We start from the raw sequence: 18,355 nt of genomic DNA, 5'->3' as shown, positions 1-18,355 counted from the left end.
ACATATCAGCAGGAGGAGAGGAGACGACAGAGGATGAGATGGTTGGATGGCATCACTGACTCAGTGGACATGAGTTTGAGTAAACTCCAGGAGTTGATGATAGATAGGGAGGCCTGGCATGCTGCAGTCCATGGAGTCGCGAAGAGTCAGACACGACTGAGTGACTGAATTGAACAGTATATCTAATGTGCCACGTACTGTGACCAAGGTTGGTGATACTATATAAGTAAGTCTTCATCCCTGCCCTGACAGCTTTCTAATCTAGTTGGGAAAAAAAACAGGAGGACATCACAGCTGCTTTGACATGATTCCCATTGATTCCTTATTTGGGCTTGATTCTTATTATCTGGCTGGATCCGGGCTTAGGGACCATATTGTGCTGTACTTAGTCATTCAGTCGTGTCTGACTCTTTGCAACCCCATAAACTGCAGCCTTCCAGGCTCGTGTCCATGGGATTTCCCAGGCAGGAACACTGGAGTGGGTTGCCATGACCTCCTGCAGGTTTGACATCCCAAACCCGGGATATCACCCAGATCTCCTTCATCTCATTGCAGGCAGATCCTTTACTGCCTGAGCCACCAGGGCAGCCCAGGGACCATATTAATTATGATTAAATACAGCCACGTGTAATAAAAAAATTCAAGTAATAGTTTAAAAGATAAACACCTTTTGCTTACAAACAAAAAATTAGGTAAAGCAGCTCCTGGATTCTCAAAGACTCTGGTTCTTGTCATCTTTCTGCTCCATTATTCCCAGCATGAAGCTCCATCTTCAGGATTATTGTCTGGTTTAAGATGGATGCAAAACTTCCTTGACTTTGAAAGAGCCTTTCTCCACCTGTCTCTTTAAATATGGGTGTTCCTAGGAATACATCTACAATCCTGTTTCTTCTCTGTACCTTCCCACCCCCAAGCTCATCCATCCTAACACTAAAGCTACCATTTTTGTCTACGTTAGTCCCAAATCTCTCTTTTCACCTCTGATCTCTCTGCTCAGCTTTAGGCTCACATTTTCACTATGGGACATCAGCAGAAGGCTCTGAGGTTACAGATGAAAATGCAACACGTCCAAATATGACATCATGTTGCAGCTTCACGAGCAAAAATGGGCCCTGTTCTGACATCCCTGTCTCTCTCTGCCTGTGGCATCACCACCCTTCCATCCCCTCAGACTGAGGGGTGTGTATGACTCCCTCTCTCACGCCCTTCCTTCCCCTCCAACACACACACCCCCACATACACTCACCTAACTGATCTTATCCATTCCCTTCTCTCAAATGTTTCCCCTTTCTGACCCTCCTGCCGCCACCCCTGCCCAGGTGGTCATTATCCATCACTTGAACTGATATAATTTTCTCCTTGTGTATTTTCCCTCCCTCCGTTCATCCGATAGTTCGATAAACATTCATTTGCAAGCTGGCTTTATTAGATCCCACTCTGGCTTTCCTCTGTCCCCATCAACAGGACCTCCTGGTGCCGCCAGTTCGGTCTCAAGTTCAGACCTGACTCTGTTACTACCCTTGCTTAACGCTCTCCGCATAGGATCAGATACGGAGTTCTCACGGTGACCCCTCGTGGCCTGGCCTCCACTCCCCGACCACACCCGGGCCCAGGCACCTCTCCTCACCCCTGCGGTGGATGGACACCACTCCTGCCTCCCAGGTGCACTCATCACTCCCTGGGAGGTCTGGCGCCCTCGGTCCCCTCAGCTCCACTGAGCCGGCTGCTCTCTCTCGGAGTGGTCTGAGTCACCACCAGCCTAGTCAAGGGAGCAGCCTCTCCAGTAACAATGAGACTCGCCTCTCCACAGAAAGCACAGACGCGGTTGCTGGTAATTCCAGAGCATACACTGCATCGCTCTCTTTCTGACCAGTCTTTTCTCCGATTTATCACAGAAGGGCCTAGATGACAACCCTAGCCTTGAGCTACCAAAGGTTCACCCAGCTTCTCAGAGCAGAACAACAGAGCTGCCTGGAAGGGAACCAGCCTTCCTCTCTGAAGGCCATCTTGCCTACAGATCCGCCTTTCGCTCAACAAACACGGGGATCCTGTCCTGTTTGGGGCCTGGGGAGGCTGTGGTGGCTGGGGGAGGGTCAGCAGTCCTGCAGGCCAGTCACCCTAAGTGTCCAGGCTACTAAGCAGACAAACCAGCATATCTTCTTCCCCACGCTGCCTCCCAAGTCAGGCCACTTTCTTTCCTTTCTTTATGCAGGAAATATATGCTGAACGCCTACTATATGCCAGGAACAACTGTTCTGAGTTGGGATATAGTACAGCAATGCACAAGACAGACAAACAGCCAGTCCTCAGTGGAGCAAACACGTGGTGGGGGGCAGGGAGCAGAAAATCTAATGCCTCAAGGACACAGTGACAAGGTGTTTATAGCAAGCAACACCGTGGGGAGCGCTGTAGAAGAGGGGAGGTATTTTTAAGCAGGGTCGTTGGCCTTCCCAAGAAGGAAAATGACATTCGAAGAAATTCGTGAATGAGATAAGGTAACAAGGGCCTGCCCCACTCCACCCCACTCGACCCCCAGCTGACAATCTGTGCTGTTTTTGCTGCAAGTATCTTAGAACTACATTTCCAGGGGAAAGATGGTGTGTTCTCTATACCAACAGGAAAGGAGGCAGTCTGAAAGTAAAAGAAAAGACCAGCATGGCAGAAATGATTCCATGTTGAACTGTCCCTGATGGACACTTGAAAACCCGCTTGGGGGGCCGAGTAGGGCCCACAGGCAAGAGGCTCCCCAGGGCCCCTCTCCCAGGCTGTCAGGCTAATCCCGCCACCTCCTCCCATCCCCGCCCCATCCTGCTAAATGCAGCTCAGGGAGGTGCCTGGAAGGAGAAAGCTGCGCAGCCGCCCGCCTGCACCGGGGTGGGGGAGGGGGACCCCCTCAGACCCCCTCCGGGCTCTAAGGGCAGTTACCGGAAGCCAGGCGACGACACAGGCCTCCGGGCCCGAAGGGCGCTGGGCACTCTTGCTGGGCCGCACTCAGCTCCCTGAGGCCGGCGTCCCTCTGTTCTTGCCCGGCCGGTGGGGCTGGCCTTCTCTGGGGGCACAGAACTTTTTTTCCTGACATTACCCAACTCCTGGGGTGCGGCCAGTGGCCCAGGACCACAAAGCAGGGAGTCCCCTTTCCAGCCCACAACCTGCCCAGTTTAGGGATGGGGGATTAAGTGTGTGCTCTTTCCAGGCTTCCCGAAAACACTCTTCTCAAGGATGCTATTCTGCTTGGGCCCGGCTCTCCCGCGCCGAGTTGCACAACAAACCATTTAAACATTTCAGCACAAAACCCAATCCATTGTGGGCTGCACATTAAAAAGTGTTATTCGCTTTGAAGTTTTTGTCTAATGGCTCTAAACTGAAAGAAAATGTTTTCCTATTACTTAATTCAATCATAGCGGAGAGACTTGGTAAAAAGCCCACGGATTCTGCCCCAAAGTGTGACAGAGTTCTCTTTGTGTTTGCTTATCCTCTGCTGTCACACACTTTAATTCGCCTCTCTTTATCTGGCATTCAAAACTTTCTTCAATGACATTCAATAAGGTCCAGAGGCTGGAGGGAAAAAAAAAAAAACTGGTTATTCCCCCCCACACCCCCAGATATTCTTTCCCAGTAGCTTTGGCCTTGCTCACATTCAGGGGCTCTTAACCCCTTCCTCCCCGGGTGTGGGCTGCAGTCCCTGGAGAGAGCACCTCACTGACCCTTTTCGGGATCCCAGCTGCCCCTTACAGGCGTCTGGGTCCTGCCTGCACCCTGCACCTCTCCCACCCACCTCTGCCCAGAAGGGAGGCCCTCTCCCGGCTCTAGTCCCCCTCTGCGCCCAGTCTTTGAGGTCCTGGCCAGCCCAAATTTTCCAGGGAGCAATTATAAATGGCATTAAGCTGTACTGATGCACCCTGACTTGTCCGTCAACAACCCCCCCCCCCCCACACACACACACACATAGCAGGAGTCTTGGGGAAGAGACCTTTCAGTTGAGGGACTCCTTTGGCCCCCAAGGCGGATCGCTCCATCAAGGAAGCTCCGAGTCCTTACTCTTCCTGCTAGGGGACAGGCCCTCCATCCTGGTTATTTCCCCACCGCCCCTCTCTCTTTTATGGAATCTGATATTTCTCCTCAAATAAACTCTTTGCTTTTTGATCATCTGTTTCTGTTGCTACTGCAGAGATATCCCGGATGATGAAAAGCCGTGCGCAGGCTTCGATTCGGGGCCGTCTTATTTCCGTGCACTGAATCCCCGTCCGGAAAGCTTCCCTCTCCGTCTCTCGCAATTTCTTTCAGGGCTCAGAGCAGGTGACTACGGCGACTCGGTTCCGATAAAATCGAAAGTAAACGTCTACCTCGAAAAGTCTCAGGCTGTACATTCGAAAAATGTATGCTAATATCCCATTGTATGGGAAAAGCTCCTGCCTGAAGTAGCTTGGAGCTCAGAGGACGATTTTAGAAGCTGAAGCTGCGTACACAACGCCAGGCGTTTGAAGTTGTTTAACCATTGTGTGACCAGAAAGAAGAGAGTGATGCAGGCACCAGGAGCAGGTCTTGGGGAGAGTGGAAGTCTGGTAGAGCGTGGCCAGAGTCAGCAGAAGCTGGGCATAGAGCTACCCCTGGAGCCGCTGCTCCTCCAGGGCTAACTTCGGGGAAGACAACGACTTCCCAGCGCGCCCGCGGGTCTGCTGGGGCGCGGGCCAGCGGAAAGAGCGCCAACACTCTCCATTTCTGGTGCTGTGTAAGATCTAGGTCTTTGCCGCAGGCTCTCTTCCCATTCCCTATCTCTGACCGTGATTCTCCGTGGCTGATTTCATCTTTACAGCCATGATCAGCTCTCGAACAAAGACTAAGGCGTTACAGGCAGCATCCAAGTTAAGAGTATTTGAGAAACTTAAAGAGGGACAGCGATGCGGCTAAGGCTGGATAGCAAATACCAAGCCCTTCTCTCTGCCCAGCGACGCCACCCCTGCAGGAGACCTGCTGCTTCGGCTTCCCGTACCCTGAGAGGGGAAGGAATTCCACAGGTGGAAATAGGGGCCGGCCGTGAGGACACTCGCGGGGTGCACAACCGAGCTGATCAAACCCAGTGGAGGCAGCCTGATCTTGGGGAAGGCGGGGGGGCGGGGGGGCGAGAGAGAAAGGATAGCAGCGCGGGGACCTGGACCGAGTTCCGCAGAGAACATGGGGGTGTGCGCCCATGGGGAGATCTGTGGAAGCAAGGGTGCAAAATCAGTAAGATAAACGGGCCGATCGCCAATGCAAAGCCAAAGGGGAGTAAGGAATAAAGAGAAAGAAAAGAATATTAAATCGCAGAAGAATGAGAAAATAAACCCGCAAAAGGGAGAGGAGGGGGCGAGGGCGCCTGTTACGGCGTGGGTGGGGTTGACAAGAATAGAGTACATTATGCAGTTCATTTAGTTAACAAGTGAAATAATGAGGAAGCGTGCAGAGTGAATGCCAAGAGAAAAGGCACAAAAACCCTATTGAGAGGCCCCGGCCGCTCCTGGCGTAGCCCATCACATGGCAATAGTCCTATTTAAGCGGCGCCGCCGGCGCCTTTCAGCACCACTAGTGCTGGCCAGCACCCCGCGCTCTCTGGGCGGTGCCTCCAGCCGCGGCCTCCCCGGAACGGGCAGCTGCGCGCGGCCGCGGCCCGGGCGAGCGCGCGGGGAGCCCCTGGGTGCGCGGGGCGCCGGGAGCCGGCCGGCGGCTGGGCGGCCGCGCGCCGGGGCCATGCCGCGCTCCTTCCTTGTGGATTCGCTGGTGCTGCGCGAGGCCGGCGAGAAGAAGGCGCCGGAGGGCAGCCCGCCGCCGCTCTTCCCCTACGCCGTGCCGCCGCCGCACGCCCTGCACGGGCTCTCCCCGGGCGCCTGCCACGCGCGCAAGGCCGGGCTGCTGTGCGTTTGCCCGCTCTGCGTCACCGCCTCCCAGCTGCACGGGCCCCCCGGGCCGCCCGCGCTGCCCCTGCTCAAGGCGTCCTTCCCGCCCTTCGGCTCGCAGTACTGCCACGCGCCCCTGGGCCGCCAGCACTCGGCCGTGTCGCCCGGGGTCGCTCACGGCCCCGCCGCCGCCGCCGCCGCCGCCGCGCTCTACCAGACCTCGTACTCGCTCCCCGACCCCAGGCAGTTCCACTGCATCTCCGTGGGTAAGCCGCGCGGGGGGGCAGGGAGGGGACAGACCAAAGTTGGCCAGGCGGGGATGGGGGATGAGGACCCTGGGCTCCTGGGGGCGATCACTCTGGGTGGCGTGCTGCTGGAGAGCTGGGACTGGACCCCGGCAGGGAGGGCGAGGCAGGAAGTCCCGATCCCGGCGGGGACTTCCAGGAGGGAGCGAGGACTGGGGCGCAGAGCGCTCCATGAAGGAGTGCGGGGCCTCGTGACTCCTGGAGTACCTGGAGTCCCTAGGCTTGGCGAGGAGGCCGACCGCGATTAGCTGACGTGCATTGTGTTGGGGCGAAAGGGTGGGTGAAAGACCAGAATCCCGGGATTCTGAAGGCCGCCCACCGGAGGATGGGGCCCACGGCGCCGGGGTCTGATGGCTTGCGTCTCTGCGCCCCACCCCCTCCAGACAGCAGCTCGAACCCGCTGCCCAGCAGCAAGAGGATGCGTACGGCGTTCACCAGCACGCAGCTGCTAGAGCTGGAGCGCGAGTTCGCCGCCAACATGTACCTGTCCCGCCTGCGCCGCATCGAGATCGCGACCTACCTGAACCTGTCGGAGAAGCAGGTGAAGATCTGGTTCCAGAACCGCCGGGTGAAGCACAAGAAAGAGGGCAAGGGCAGCAACCACCGCGGCGGCAGCGGCGGCGGCGGGGGCGCGGGGGCGGGCGAGGGCGCACCGCAGGGCTGCAAGTGCGCGTCGCTCTCCTCCGCTAAGTGCTCCGAGGACGACGATGAAGTGCCCATGTCTCCGTCCTCTTCGGGGAAGGATGACCGCGATCTGACGGTCACTCCCTAGGCGCACTCCTCCTCAGGGAGCCCACCCCAGACACTCCCCGCTCGTGGCTCCAAGACCGGTCCTCGGACACGGCTCTGTTTCCCAGGCACCCACTGCGTAAGGCGGTCGCGCACGGACGTAGCGCGACTTTGCAGGGGTCTTCCGTCCTGGGAAGCGTCAAGAGCTTGGCTGACCTGACCTTGGTGTCTCCACCCCAGGGCCCGCGGCTATCCAAAGCGGACTCCCAGCTATGAACACACCGCAAGCGCGCGAATCTTTCTCGGCCAGGCGACACAGGGGCCCGGCCCAGCCCAGCGCCTTGCTGGCGGCCGGCGCCTCCTCGCCCGCCAGCTCCGGACTGGCTCAGGCTTCCTCGCTTCCTAGGCTCTTCTCCACCCTTGGCCAAGCTCGGCCTTTCACCTCTAGGGTGCCCATTCGCTCCTCCCTTTTTTTTTTTTTTTTTTTGTCTTTCCCTCCCCACCTCTTTGCTACGGTGATTAATCCACTTCCCCAACCGCCACACAACTTAGGAACTCCTGGGTTTTGGTGTTTTTCTTTTCCTTTCTCCTCCCCTCTCCACAGAGCCCCCTTGAAGTTCATCGTTCGTTTGTCGCCCCCCATCCGACCTGCTGTGACCATGGCTCTTCTCCCACGAGAGAAACTGCCTGTCGGGAAACCGGTTCACTTTGTCTTGGAGCCGCTCTGCGTTCCCCCCAGAGTCCCACTGTCTGCCTCTGAGGACACTCATCTCCCAGACCCCAGCCCTGCCCCGGCCTAGCTTGTCATTGTAAGGTCTCTGTAATGCCATAAGATATTTATTTATTTATTTATGTACAAAATTTTAAATAAACTTTTTTTTTTTTCTTAGAAATCCACATAGCTCTGGATCCCAAGCCAGGTTGGGGCTTCCTGCGGGGGCCGGTCGGGGCTGGGTGGTGGAGTCCGGCTCCATCCCTCACCTTGCTGCTCACCAGCCCCTCCCTACACCCTCAGCACCCCCACCCCCGACTCCGTCTTCTGCGCCCACTGGCCAGGTGCGCTCCCTGATCTGTCTGGTTCCGGCAAGGTGCAGCCCCGCGTTAGAGAGTCCAGTCCGAAGGGAAGGACGGGCTCTGCCCGCCCTGTGCCTTTCGTCCTGACCCCTGCAACGCCCCCGTCCCGCCTAGGGTTGAGCCCCACCTCCAGGCCAGCCGGTCGGTTTGCATGTCCCCACCGTCATCCTTACGGTCAGGGAGTCGGTGAACTTAGTCTTCTGATGAGCTCGGATTGATAACTTGCTGTCAATCTTTAAAAAATCTGTCTTACTTGTTAGGGACAAATTCCCAGCGAAATGGTGCGACCTCCTCTCGGAAAGGTCCTCATGCTTTGCAAATTTCCTTAGCGTGGGCCCTGCTCCCAAGCCGCTGTTTCGGAGGACCCAGAGGATCCTGCGTCCGAGTTTCCGCGAGGGGCCCCGCGTAGCCGGTGCAGATGGCTCCAAGACCTTACGTTCTCATCTGTTCTTAAGAACCCCACAGCCCCCGACGACTTAGAATCCACACCCCAGCCCTCCTGTAGAGATAAGCTGGGGTTTTACGCATTATGCGGAGGAAGAGACTCGGGAGGTTCTCGGGTTCCACTGCGCGCACGGCACGTGGCCACCGGAGCCGGGTGTTTCTGTTCAGGAAATGGAGAAGGGGAAACAGCAGATCCGGATTCTCATGACCAGAACCACCCTCACAACGCCAAGACCCCCACCCCGCCCAGTCCTGGAATCCTGGGTCACTTCTTTTCCTGCCAGAAATCTCTCCACCACACACCCCCACACGCACAGCCCGAGGAGAGCCGGACTCCGAGCACTTAAACAAACACACGCGTCCCTTTCCGAGAAAGGCGCCGCTGTGCTCAGCACACTCGCGGGTCATTTCTAAAACCTTCGCGCTTTTCCTTTCAGATAAAGCAGATGCGGGGCTCGCTCTCCAAGACTCCTAGAGCAGGGGTGGCTGCGTCTGGCTCCCCACAGAGAGGCCACTCCAGGTTCCTCCTGCAGCCAACGCCCGGATGGTGTCCCAGGCCGAGGAAAGTCTGTCCCTTGCGCCTTCCGGCACCCTACCCCCTGCCCCTCCCCGTACCCCCATCTGTCTGAACGCCAGTCTCACTGAAGACCGGTTCTCCGCCCTCTCAGGAGGGTACATAGCGCCAGCACAAGCCGAACCCAGGATGCTTTATGACAGATCGTGAACAAAACAGCAACAAATGTGTTACTATCGATGCTTCTGACGCTCTCCGAGTTTTGCGCGGCTGACCGGCTGAGCGAAGAGCCCTTGGACAGTGAAGTTTCGATCCCTTAGCTCCAGTGCAACCCACCAGTCTCTGCCTTGAAACTCTGGGACCCGGCAGCAGAAGGGCCCCCAGGCCACCGGTCCACCGTGGATCCGGAGGGCTCGCTTTGAGCCAGCCCCTTCCCTGGATCATGGGGCGGGGGGAGGGTGCACCTGAGACGGGCTCTCCGCTGGCACACCCCTGGGCCAGAACAGATTTAGGAGATGGGTGGGCCAGGGGCCTGGGGGATGGGGTTGGCGTGGGGAGGGGTGGGGAGGTGCGTTGCTGAAAGAGACGGAAATAGAGCTTGGAGAGCCGTGAAGAGGCTGGATCGCTCCCCCGCACCGCCCCCCCCCCCCCGCCGCCCACCTCAAGCTACCCCTACTCCTTCAGTGTTGGATCCGCGCAGGGGCTCCTCTTGTCCCAGCTGCTCTCAGAAGCCGCCCATCCAGGGCTGCGCGCCAGGTCCGCGCGGCTACAGTTCTCTCGGGAGAGCGAGCGCGTCTTCCTTCCTCTGCTTTCTCTACCCAGGACTTCATTTCCCCCGTCCTGCTCCCAGAAAACCGGCTTTTTCGCTTTCTGGGAATAAATGCATCCTCCTTGTGGTGGTGCCAGCGGTGACCAAGGCGGCGACAGGGGCGCAGCGCGCGAGAGCGCGGACAGGACTGCGGCGGGGAGCGGCGGCGGCCACCGGCTTCCGAGTCCAACAGGCTTTAGTGTCCAACCCTCCTCACTCTGCGGTCTCTGTCGGCCTCGGTTCAGACCGACTCTGCTGCCTGGGTTGGGGCGCCAAGGCACCTCGCGCCTACGGACACGGAGCTTCTTACTTGGGAAGCCAGGATCCAGCCCGTTAACCACCACTCTATTTTGAACTGTAATTTGGGATAGCAAGGCAAATTGTGAAATTAAAATCAGTTATCAGGATGAAATTTCCTGTAAATTATCATCGAGTGTGAGTAATCCACATACAGACCCCTGGTTTATTTCTGGGACCGCACCTTCCTTTTCTCTGTGGTTTAGTGACTAGGAGTCTGGACCCCAGAATCCAAGTGATCAACTTTGCAAGTGGTCATTTGGGTGATCTTGGGCAAGACACTGGTTCTTCCTAAGCCTCAGTTTCGTCATCGGTAAACGGGGATTTTCTTTACAAGGTTATCATGCACTGTTACAGGACTAAATTCACCTAAAATACTAAGCACGGGGTCTGCCAAGTTTCAATAAATGTTGACTAATCCTGCTGTGGTTGTCACTTTTCCTGCCTATAGCTGTGCCTGGGGCATGCTGAGTTATTTACCGAAAGCTGGAAAATGGCCACTCTCACACAGGCTGCCACCTGAACCTACCACGGAGAGGCTAGAGGACACACACAAACACAAATGTTTCCAGGACTCCCTCAAGTCAGTGTGTCGTTCAGAGAACCGATAATGCCCAGGAACTGCCCAGGCGCTGAGGCTCACCGAAGTTCAGACAGGGACTCTCCACCTGCATTTACATCAGTTTCTCAATTTCCCACTACTGACATTTTGGGCTAAAATATTCTCTCTGCCGGAAAGTCCTGCGCTCTGTGGGATGTTTCATAGCATCTCTGGCCTCCACCCACTAGATGCTAGAGGCACTCTTCCCCCTGTGGTGACAACCAACTATGTCTCCAGACACTGTTCCCAGATGCCTCCTGGGGGGACATTTCTGTCTGAGACCCACTCTTCAGGTTGAGAATCACTGATTTAGACTTGTGTCTTCTCAGCTGACGTTAGCTAGCCTGCAGTGGCCAGCGTTTGGTAGCCTAGCTCCAAGCACTTCGCTCCTTCCCTGCATCCATCCCTCATGGAATAGTTGAACCTTCTCCATCAGGGGCTCTGGACTCTGCACTCAGGAGGGGCTTGAGAGGACCAAGGGGAAACAGAAGGTGGGTGGGGGCATGGGGGGAGAGACCACACATGCCTGGGAGCAGGCTGGCCAGACTTGGGCGTCTGGCTTGAAAGGGTGGATTAGTCTGGAGGCGTGCTGGGCTGGCAGAGTGGACAGGGCCACTAGGGGCTTTCTGAGAACCCGCTATCCTGTTGTCCTGTGACCTGTGGACAACTGGGCTCCCTCTTCAGTCATGTCCATGGGTACCCACAGGACCACACTTCGGGAGAAGGTTTCAGGAGCCCGGGTGGAATCCCCTTCTGTCAAGGACACACACTGACCACCACCACCACCACCAAGGTGGTTCTTCTGGATCACAAACCGTTTTGCCAGTGTCTGCAAGTCTGAAACGAGAAAGCAATTCTTTTTGACCTAGGCCTCCCGTACCTGGTTTAACACAAGGACCCCTGAGAGTAGCGACTACTGAGTACATCATTCATTTTTTCTGAGAAAAGGCTCTGGAAGGGCAAAAAGGAGGAAGTCCCTGGGGACATCTAAGAGCAAAAAAAGAGGGCAGAGTTCAGGGGAATGGGTCCCAGAAGTCTCCCTGGCATGGATCAGGGTTGCCTGGGCCATGTGCCCCCGAGACTGGGCTCTGGGGGTGAGTGAGGTGCTGTCGGACAATTCAGAAGCAGACTCACCCACAAAGTGAGGAAGGAGCTGATTCCAGTGGGGCAGTAACCCCACCCACCCAGGGTCTCCCCAGTCTTGTATGTGGTGATCACAGGTGGACTTCTGTTGTCATCGCTAAGTTGTGTCCAACTCTCTGCAACCCCATGGACTGCAGCATGCCAGGCCTCCCTGCCCCTCACTATCTCCTAGAGTTTGCCCAAGTTCATGTCCGTTGAGTCAGTGATACCATCCAACCATCTCATCCTCTGGCTGCCCTCTTCTCCTTTCCTTTTTGCCTTTGATCTTACCCAGCATCAGGTCTTTTCCAATAGTGACATCCTAATAAAGTGTGTGTGTGTGTGTGTGTGTGTGTGTGTGTGTGTGTGTGTGTGTGTGTGTTTTGGAGATGAAGGTAAAGAAATGTGGAGGAGAACCAGGTCACCCTGAAGTTGGACACCGAGCTTCAGGGCATCCTATCACAATGAACCCAAGCCCTGGTGCTCCTATGATAGAACTCTCCCTAGAAATGACCAATACATCCCAGGCCTCAGTCTTGACACCTCACAGCCTGGTGTCCAGACTCTGTGAGCAAACTTTCCTTCCCAACTCTGGAGTGCCACCCAAGGCATCTGTTTCAGGCAAGAGTGGATGAGGGGATAGAGAAGCTGTGGTACATATATACAAGGGAATACTACTCAGTCATGAAAAGGAATGCATTTGAGTCTTTTCCAATGAGGTGGATGAACCTAGAGCCTATTATACAGAGTGAAGTAAGTCAGAAAGAGGAAAACGAACATTGTATATTAACACATACATATGGAATCTAGAAAGATTGTACTGACGAACCTATTCACAGGGCAGCAATGGAGACACATAGAGAACAGACTTATGGGCAAGGTCGGGGGGAGAAGGGGAGAGGGTGAGATGAATGGAGAGAGCAGCATGGATGCATGTACACTAACATACATAAATAGACAGACAGTGGAAATTTGCTATATGACTCAGGGCTCTGTAACAACCTAGAGGGGTGGGAATGGGTAGGAGATGGGAGGAAGGTTCAAGAGGAAGGGGACATATGTACACCAATGGCTAATTCATGTTGCTATATGGTAGAAATCAAACCAACACTATAAAGCAATTATCAATCAATTAAAAATAAATAAATATAATTCTTTTAAAAAAAGAAAGAGTGGGTGAGAAAGGTGCCGCCACAGTCAGGGGACTGGACACGTGTGCTGGGCATGGCTCAGGGGCCCTGCAGTGAGGAGCTTCCCCTGCTGGTCTCACTGGACCTCAGGCTTTTGCATCAGGAGAGGAAGGGGCCACTTCCATAAGCCCCCTGTCCTCGGCAAGGGCCAGAGAGAAGCAGAGGTCTGCTGCTTTGATGCCCCGACGCTGAGAATGCCTCAAGTGGCTCTGTTACGGGCTGAGTTGTGCTGCCCCACACACCCAGTGTGCAGGTTGACACCTTAACCCTCAGAATGCAAGCAAGCTTGGAGATGGGGGTCTTCGAAGAGGTGATTACGGTTAGATGAGCTTGTAAAGGTGGGGTCCCAATCTGAGATGGGGGTGTCCTCCGACGAAGAGGACGAGACAGTGGACATCAGCCACTCAGAATGACAAGCCTGTGAAGACATGTGTGTGCTAAGTCGCTTCCATCATGTCCGACTCTTACAACCCCTTGGACTGTAGCCTGCCAAACTCCTCTGTCCACAGGATTCTCTAGGCAAGAATACTGGAGGGGGTTGCCATTTCCTTCTCCAGGGGATCTTCCTGACCCAGGGATGGAAACTGCGTCTCTTGCAGCTCCTGCATTGGCAGGCAGATTCTTTACCACTGAGCCACTGGGAAGCCCCAGGGGGGGAAGGCAAACCTAGGAGAGAGGCCTCTGGAGAAACTGACCCTGCCAACAGCTTGATCCGAGACCTCCAGCAGCCGTAACAGAGAGAAGAGAAACTTCTGTTGTGAAGCCACGCAGTCTGTGAGGGGCATTTTGTATGGCAACCCTAGGAGACTAAGACAAATTCTGACCCAGGTGAGGGCTCTCTAGACTCACCCCACCCCCTCTAGACTCACCCTACCCCCGCTGCTAAAGCAAGGATATAAGAAGAGTGAGGTGCCAAGGGCACTGTGCTGGGAGTCAGGCCCCTCAGAGGCAGCTTCCTCCTTGGACACCTGAGGTCCACACCCAATTATGCCACCAACTTTGCACAAATCATGGTCTTTCTGGATCTCGGCCTCCTCTTCTCTCAAGTCAGGGCATACCAGTGACATCAGTGGGGTTTTCCCTTTTTCTGACCAGGACTGTTTCCCTTCTTTCTTTCTTTTTTTTAAAATTCTAAATATTTATTTATTTATTTAATTTTGGCTACATTGTGTCTTGGTTGCGGCACATGGAATTTTCACTGCGATGTGGGGGCTTCTCTCTAGTTGACGCAAGAGGGCCTAGTTACCCCGCTGCACCAGGGACCTTAGCGCCCTGACCAGGGATGGAACCCCCATCCCCTGCATTGGAAGGTGGACTCTTAACCACTGGACCACCAGGGAAGTCCCCCTCCCACACTTCCTAATAAACATCTGGATTTTGTCAAATGTAAATTATGGGGGGAAAAAAAAGGAGGCACCCACTGAGACAGACATTCACACATTGAAGGACTTCCCCATAGCCAGGCGCCCATGTTCCACAACAGAACCCAGTGAGGACCAGATATTTACTGCTGGGCGTAGGACCTGGACCCAACATTTTCCCTAGAAGTCTGATTTGGAGGGGAGTGACTCAGAGATGGATGTTTCAGTTAGAGATTATTTCCCATTACTGTAAAGCTAAGAGCCTCTGAGTGATAGCAGATGGACTATGACAGTGGTGGAGGGAACTGTCCAGCGAGCCCCAGAGGCCACATCTAACAAGACTGCCTAGTGGTGAGACCTTGGCTATCTCTTCCCTCCCTTTCCAGGCCGTTTCACCAGCTTTCCCATTGATTCTGTGAACTATCAGATGGCCTTTCACTCAACACCTTTTCTGTTTAGGTAGTGGGAATTTGTTTCTGTTGTCTGCAACTGAGAGCTCTGAGTGATTCAGGAACCCATGCCATCTCAGAGCTATTTAGATCCTGCACGGGACCATGACCAGACCTGGGATAAACGTGACTGTTCTGTCCCTGGAACAGTCTCAGTCTCTGACTGGGTGACCAGCACTGCTGCACGTAGGAGTCCCTGGACCAGGGCTTTTAGGCTGGTGTCCGTGCATCCCCCTTGAAGGCACTGGGGCAGTTAGATCTATGTGGATAGTTTCAGAATTCAATGTCTGGGTGTGAGGGCATGAGTTGCAGCTGGTGCATGAACTGGCCTCACCCTGGAGCAGTGCTGGGCTTCCTTGGGGGGCAGCAGGGGTGGCAGCCCCCCCTCCCACTTTCACAGCGGCAGGGAAGCCATGCTCAGGTGTGCACAGAGACTTGGGACATGATTTCTCCATCTGTCCTGCTTGGCCAGGCCCTCTGAGGTGGCCGTCCCCTTTGGACACACTCTCATGAACTGCTCAGTCTGTGGGTGCTTTGCTCCTATCAGGGAAGAATCTGCCGGCTCTCTAAGATGCTCCATGCTAGTTAAGAATGTCCTGGGACTTCTCTGGTGGTCCAGCAGTTAAGAGTCCTCACTCCCAATGCAGGGGACCCGGGTTCAATCCTTGGTCTGGGAACTAGATCCCTCGCTCTGCAGGTAAGACCCAGCACAGCCAAATAAATAAAAGTATTTCTTAAAAAAATGTTGTAGAAGCACTCAATAACTCTACTCATCACAGTCCTTTTTATCATGTGTGTCAGAAACTGACTTCAAGCTACTTTAGGCTAAAAGGTGTCTTGTCCGTTCACTGAACCAATTAAGTCCCTAGACAGGGCAGCTGTCCTCAGGGGCTCCAGGACACGACAAACTGAGGAGACAGCTCACCCTCTCCCCTGCCCTTGGCTTTGCTCCTCTCTGGCCACTAGGTTCCCTCCTTTCCTGCCGTGGAGGTTCTGTCCTTGCAGGTGGGAGTGTGGTGCTGGGAGCAGGCAAAATGGGGCCATGTCCACAGCCAGCTCCAGGCTCACCTCATCCCAGCTAAATGGCACTTCTCCTGCCCAGAGTCCTATGGTGATGGTCAGGGTGGCGGCAGGAGTTGTCCAAGGTGGCAACCCTAGAGTTGACCATCCCAACCACAGGTCAGCTCTGCTCGGACCACGTGTCAATCCCGTGGCTGTGGGCAGGGATGGCGGCAGGTGGATCCTATGACAGGAGTAGGGAAATGGGGCTCATTAACTTTGTCTGTTGAGGCAAATAGCCTAGTTCCCTATTTCACACAACTAGGGGCTCTCAGACAACACGGCCTCCCTCACCTACCCATTCCAAGGGCCAGGCCTAGTGCCTGCAGAAGTGATTTCAAAAATAAAATACCACATCACTTTAAAAAGTTACCTTGGACACAAAATCTGACTTTATCCTACACAGTACATTCCCATCTGGCTTTCCTAAGGGACTCTTACATTGCTTTCCACCAGGGACAGGAAGGCAGAAGGGTCTCCTGTTTTACTCTCCAAGCCCAGCCCCACTCCTGAGAGCTTGCAGGATTACCAACTCCCATCGCTTTTGCTTTTTACTGTTACACTCTCAACACTGGAAAACTGTACGTACTTATGTGTGTTTCTGTCACCCATGCTGTGATGCCCAGTGCCCCGAGAGGGATGTCTTCAGGGGAGCCAGAATGCAAAGGGATTCCGGCTGTGAGAAATCTGACCAGTTAAACACTCTCTGATCCTGGCTGCCTCTCTGCTGGGCTGTCACAGCCTCTGATCTATCTCTGCCATGCGATTTCTCTTCATAACCTTGGCCCAGCACACCAAACCTAATATGACACACGCTGGGTAACCACAACCCCCTGGCCCACCAGCATCTTTTAATTAAAATGTTAATTAAATATCAACCCCACTTCAGCCCAGAAAGAAGGGTTTCAACTCTAAAAGGATTCTGAAATTCTTTCATCAACTTAAGGCATTTTGGGGATACGGTTTGTATGAAAGATGCTTCAGAAAATGAAGTTGTCATGTATTGTACGTATAAATAAACCTTTCAGCTCCCTGGCAGAACCCAAGCTCAGTGGGGCTGGAAAAGCATTCTGGGTATTGGCATGCAAATGAGCGTGTCAACAGCGGTTACGGGGCACCTCGGAGCAGTAAACAAGCCGATTGTCATGGGAAATGTAGTCGGCGCTACTCTGTTTGAAACTGTTTTGCAAATCCCTTGTTTGGTTAGATTTCTGAACGTCGAGTTTGTGAACTCAATAATACAGCTTAATACCCAATTCCCAGTCACACCGTCTTTAGACGCCTGACAGCCTGTGCACATCATAAAGGGCCGCACAAGCCCCGTGCCCAATCAGGCTGGGAATGCACACATGGAAGGCCGATGGGAGACGTCGGCCGCCATCGGAATAGGGCCAGCGTGAAGATGGTGGGTGCATGGACCCCTCGATCAGCAGCTGGGGGCTGGGTGTGGACGGTGTGCCAGCCCTCCACCCCTGGCTGTGCCATGCCTTGGCCCAGGCTCACTTTCTCCGGAGCTGTTCCTTCTCCCATTCCCGACAGGCCAACCCCTCCTCGGTCTCCTCTGGGAAGCCTCCCAGGCCTTCCCGGCAGCGGTGGGATCAGGCCATCCATCTCAGGAAGGGTCCATCTCGTTGATTCGACGGATGCATCAGTGCATTTTCCCTGCTGGGCCTGGCTGGGCTCTGAGCAGACGAACAGTTCTCAGTGTCCACCCCCCCGCACCCCGGCCGTGGCTCCCCACCTAAGCGGTGCTCCTCAAGGCAAGACGCTGAGTCTGACCCCTCGGAGTCCCCGTTCCGTGCCCCTGCTGCTGCAGCCAGCCTCCACACCTCCCCACTGGCCCCCTGCTTGCCAGGGGAAGGGCTCTGCTCCCCCTCCAACTCCCTGCCCACCGTCTCCTCCAAACCCGCGCCCAGGCTCTTGTCAGCGAACTCAGAAACCACTTCTCTGAAGAGCCCCCTGTCCGGGAGGCCAGCCCTGAAGACTCCTTCGCCGGGGAAAGGGACATCCACCCCCAACAGTCACCCAACAGCCTGTGATCTCAGGAGCAGGCACATGTGGTGGTGGGTGGGCCGCCCACGGGGGAGCGGCTGCCGCGTGAATCCCCTACTGACTGTGGAGACGTGCCCCGAGGCACCAGGACGGAAATAGGCCGTGCTGCCCTTGTGGGGTACAGGCTAGGCTGTGGAGCCTAAACTGTCATACGTGGTCTCACTCAGAAACAACTGAGGTCCCTGTCTGAGTCTGCCTCCACGTCTGTGTGTCTCCTCTGGTCACTCCCATCGCCCACTGTGATGGGGTGAACGGTACCCCCCCAAATTCACAGGTGGCAGCTCTGACCCCCGGGGGCTCAGAAGGTGGCTGCATTTGGAGTGAGGACCTTGGCAGAGGTGATGAAGTTAAAAACAAGACTATGGGTGCAGCCCCTAACCCACCCTGACTGGTGTTCTTATTAGAAGAGGAAATCTGGGCACAGACACTCCACACCCACAGTGGACAAGCCATGTGGACACAGTGAGAAGGCCCCACCTG

The 18,355-nt window shown here is 55.1% G+C and overlaps 1 protein-coding gene across 2 annotated transcripts; it reads left to right on the top strand.

Moving 5' to 3' along the window:
- Positions 1–5,684: 5,684 nt before the first annotated feature.
- GSX1 (GS homeobox 1) lies at positions 5,685–7,918 on the top strand. 2 transcript variants are annotated; one of them, XR_006271259.1, is made up of 3 exons: positions 5,725–6,136; positions 6,559–7,713; positions 7,795–7,918. XR_006271259.1 is itself a non-coding variant. In XM_043478145.1 (2 exons), exons 1-2 carry the CDS (start codon positions 5,725–5,727, stop codon positions 6,945–6,947), a joined length of 801 nt encoding a protein of 266 aa, XP_043334080.1. In that variant the 5' UTR covers positions 5,685–5,724; the 3' UTR covers positions 6,948–7,779. The 2 variants fall into 2 exon arrangements, 1 of the variants encoding a protein (XP_043334080.1); XM_043478145.1 differs by lacking the exon at positions 7,795–7,918 and having other exon boundaries at positions 5,685–6,136; positions 6,559–7,779.
- The last annotated feature ends 10,437 nt before the right edge of the window (positions 7,919–18,355 follow it).

The sequence above is a fragment of the Cervus canadensis genome, chromosome 9 (assembly GCF_019320065.1).
Source record: "Cervus canadensis isolate Bull #8, Minnesota chromosome 9, ASM1932006v1, whole genome shotgun sequence".
In the NCBI taxonomy this organism is placed as follows: Eukaryota; Metazoa; Chordata; class Mammalia; order Artiodactyla; family Cervidae; genus Cervus; species Cervus canadensis.
The sequence above is the reverse complement of the archived record's forward strand: the minus strand, read 5'-3'. Positions and strand labels throughout refer to the sequence as shown.